The sequence below is a fragment of the Lolium perenne genome, chromosome 6 (genome assembly GCF_019359855.2).
Source record: "Lolium perenne isolate Kyuss_39 chromosome 6, Kyuss_2.0, whole genome shotgun sequence".
Classification (NCBI taxonomy): domain Eukaryota; kingdom Viridiplantae; phylum Streptophyta; class Magnoliopsida; order Poales; family Poaceae; genus Lolium; species Lolium perenne.
In genome coordinates, this window is record NC_067249.2 from 254,357,666 (window position 1) to 254,361,462 (window position 3,797).

At 47.6% G+C, this 3,797-nt stretch overlaps 1 protein-coding gene across 1 annotated transcript; it reads right to left on the minus strand.

Moving 5' to 3' along the window:
• Positions 1-324: 324 nt before the first annotated feature.
• Positions 325-1,225, minus strand: LOC127305209 (uncharacterized). The gene has a single exon (XM_051335600.1). It carries the CDS (start codon positions 1,126-1,128, stop codon positions 652-654), a length of 477 nt encoding a protein of 158 aa, XP_051191560.1. The 5' UTR covers positions 1,129-1,225; the 3' UTR covers positions 325-651.
• Between the last annotated feature and the right edge of the window lie 2,572 nt (positions 1,226-3,797).

A 3,797-nucleotide genomic window follows, 5' to 3' on the forward strand; every position in this document is an offset into this window, starting at 1 on the left:
ATCGGTTGCATTGCATCGCAAACTTCTACAGAGATCTCCTCGGAAATTTCCCCGTGTTATTTTCCAAGCTCGTGGCCTCGCCTGATCTTTCCGGCTGGCCGGATGTAGGAAATCACGGGTGCCGCGTGAGGGGAGGAGGCAACGGCGAGACAGCAGTCACGCCACCGATGATCTCTACAATCAGTCGAGCTTATCCAGATTGCAAAACCGAAAGGGGGGCGAGCCGTCGCCACACTCCAGATCAACACAAACAGAAGCAGAAAGTTCGTGTGGCAATAAGCCAACAATCATTCATGGCGGATAAGGATCATGAGACACTTGGTCTTAAATCTTAATCGGAATGTCTCCATTTAGTCACTCATGGTAATATATCCAAAACCATAGGTCCTTATACACATCGGAGAGGACGTCGCACTATACAATCTCTATATACACTGGCAGTATGTATGTACTGTATCTACACGCACTCGACGGGCTGATGAGCAGGGCTCCAACACTCCAGTCTCCCAGCCTGATCCCCACCGGCTTAAAATTACTTACAGAGATGCCGGTGAATTATTATGGGAACTTCTCCCCAGTTTGTTTCCTATGGACAGTATGTACGGGTAGTATCTTGCTGCCATGGCATGTCGACGGCGTTGGTTGGTTTGTTCACTGGCGGTTCTTGCCGGCCCGGTCCCCGGCGAACGAGACGGCGGAGAGGCGACTGGGCTGGGGGCGGGGGCGGAACCCTCCGGCGGCTCGCCTCTGGCGCGGTGGCTGCGTGGGCGGATTGATCGCCCTGCGGGCCAACGTACGGCTGCCTTCCCCTTCGGCCGCGCCGCAGCCGGTCGAGACGACGGCGGACGGCCGCGGAGTAGGCGTGGGCTTGCTGTTGCCGTGGAGTGCCGGGGCGGGCTTTCCCTCCTTGTGTAGGCTGCATCGGAACGAGCCCGGGTGGTTCGTTGGCGAACACATGCATGAACGACGGTTCTTGACGGCGCCGGACGGCACCGGCGGCGACGAGACGCTGACGGATTTGGCCGGCGAGCGGGCGGCGGAAAGCTTGACACGGTTGGGGGAGACGGAGGCGTAGTTGGGAATTAACAGGACCGGGCCGCTCGGACGAGTTGCAGCCGCTGTCGCCATGAGCGCGATGAGAGTAGCAGCAGTTGGAGTCAGCTGTGGGAACTGGGAAGGGGAGCGGAGGTTTTAGTGTCGCTCTCGTAATTTGGACTGCGTGAGTGTAAAGTGAGATGGGCGGGGCTTGGTCTGTATATATAGCCACGTCAGGGGCATTTCGGTAGTTTTACACGATATTTTTTTTTACATTGTTTCACACAATTTATGGAGAGAGCATAAATCGGTGGGCGGCTGTGGCGTGGGCCCGGACGGCAGCACACGGGAACGGGTCCTAGATTCAGGTCAACCAAGGTCCACTCCAAAATATTCTTGGGTTCCACAAGCCAACTTCTTCTGAAAATTTCCTAGCAAAGTTCCAGTCAATTTCTAGCATCACAAACTAGATCTGAGTACTGAGTGACTGTAGATTCTAGTACCTAAATAATTATGTTAAATAGTCATATTTTGAATCATCCAATAGTAACACTCTCTTTGTCCTAGTTCATAGGTCATGTGCATCAATAAATTGTTAATTTGACTAACACAATAAAGGTTATACCGATTTTTTTATTTGAAAGTAAAACATCTGAAATTTTTAATAATATTTATAATATATACCCTGTATTACGTTGGACAAATTTATGACCTCCAACACGCGCACGATCTATAGATCGGAGCGGAGAGAGTAAACAAAATGCCACGTTGAACATCAACTCCCTCCATTTGTACCGAATTATATGACGTTATAGATTACTAGAAGAGAGTGTTAGACCGTCTTATAAATTGGTACAGTGAAAACTAGCACTTCCTCTATCGTACAAAGGATGTTTCAACTTCGTCTCCGTTCTCATAATTTGTATCCCGATTTTGATGTATCTAGACATATTTTATGAATAGATACGTTCGAATTTTAAGATTTTAAAAGAGAGGTAGTATCTAGTCGTCATGCATCCAAATCTATTATCTATTATATACTAAAAGAAAAATACGGATATTTAATATAGAGACACCACGTAATTATTTAAACAGATAGATCTATAATTAGTGGCTGAGATTAAAAGATAAGAAAGGTTTTAATTATGTACAAACGAGGTAACAAACTCGTAATATGTCACGCATGCAGGAAGCTTACCAAAAGCTGATTAATTTTGGCAAGTCCGGTCTCAATACGACACCACCTGCGCCTGCAAAATAAAAGCAGCATATCTACCTGCTAGATTGAACGTGGCGGTAGCAAAATAGTACGATCTAGTAGAAGATGAAAAATATGCCGGCTGCTCACTCGGTAAAGCCATCCCAACGGGGTGATGCAAACAGACGATGCACGCGGTTGAAAAGTGCGTCTGCATACTGCTCCAGCGGGATGACACATAGTGACTGTGCAGTCCGCAGCGACGTAAATTCAGCCAAAATATGCGGCAGGTATGCGTATCCGTGGACGCTGTGCGGTCGTGCCGAGCGTCCACTCGCTTGTCCCACGGACCCGTCTAGCAGCGACCCTAGCTTCAGCCAGCGCCAATTTAAGCACAACAACTGGAGGGAAGGGCAACCGTCAGAGTGGCAACCGCGTTGATCGACGCGTCAACCGGCGGAATGGATCGCCAAACAGTCGCGGATGAGCAACCGCTGCACTCTTCGGTATATGTGCCGCCATTAATCCCCGTTCAATAAGACCCCTGCATCTGCGCTAGGATCTCCAACCGGCCTGTCATTCATGTCAAGCCATGAGCACCCTATGTTTGCCGTCAGACACCAATAACGAGGGGAAGCCGTCGGGATGGAGGCATTGGTGGGATAGAGCTGCCATGCAGAGCAGCTCTAGCTCTCCGCCGACGGACGGCGAGGAGGAGGAGGGGGAGACCATTGCTAAGGACGGCCAGGATGAGGAGGGCGACGCCTTGGCCACGACGGCCAGGACGAGAAGGAGGAAAAATATGAGGATTCAGATGCAATGTGGACACGGCTAGAGGCAGAGGAGGCAGTCGAGGAGGCAGCGGCGGCAAAGAAGGAGGCAAGGGCCCGAGCGAGGACCCGGGCGATGGCGCAGACGCAACATCCGTTCACGGACGATGAAGACCATAATGAACAGTCGTCGGAGGGGTACTCAACCTCGTCGGACGCGTCGACCGCCAGTACCTCGATCTTCCCAGGAGGTGACGAGCAGGAAGCGCGTCCGTGACGATGACCATACCCTTGACTAAACCGAGGCATACCTTAGACTAACCGGGATTGAAAAGCATATCCTGGGAATGCCAAACCTTGGCTCTCATCTCGGCAGAGAAAAATAAGCAATTTTCATTTTAAAGTAAAGATATATACAAAATTGTTCAATTTCTAATCTAGAAGTTTCAATAAATATGGTTACATAGTTACGCAGTAGAAGTATTAAGTTATTTGATAGGTATCATGCTTTAGATATTTCAACATAAATACAATATATTATTTGCGATTCTTAAAAGATTCAAATCTATTTGTTTATAAAATCCAATTTAAATATAGCATCACACAATTCATTATTAAGTTCACATACAATTGTGTAGTAATAATTAAACAAAGCTTCAACTAACATCTATCAACCTTTCTATGAAGCTAAATGTGAGATTTTTTTACAAAATATTATACCTTATGAAAAATAATTCAAAAAAGTATAAAAGTTTAGTACAAATTATATTTTCTTGTAATTTTATCTTGGTAAA

Bases quoted from the DNA above. Each gene is read 5' to 3' on its own strand.
- LOC127305209 (XM_051335600.1), bottom strand. From the start codon at position 1,128: ATGGCGACAGCGGCTGCAACTCGTCCGAGCGGCCCGGTCCTGTTAATT.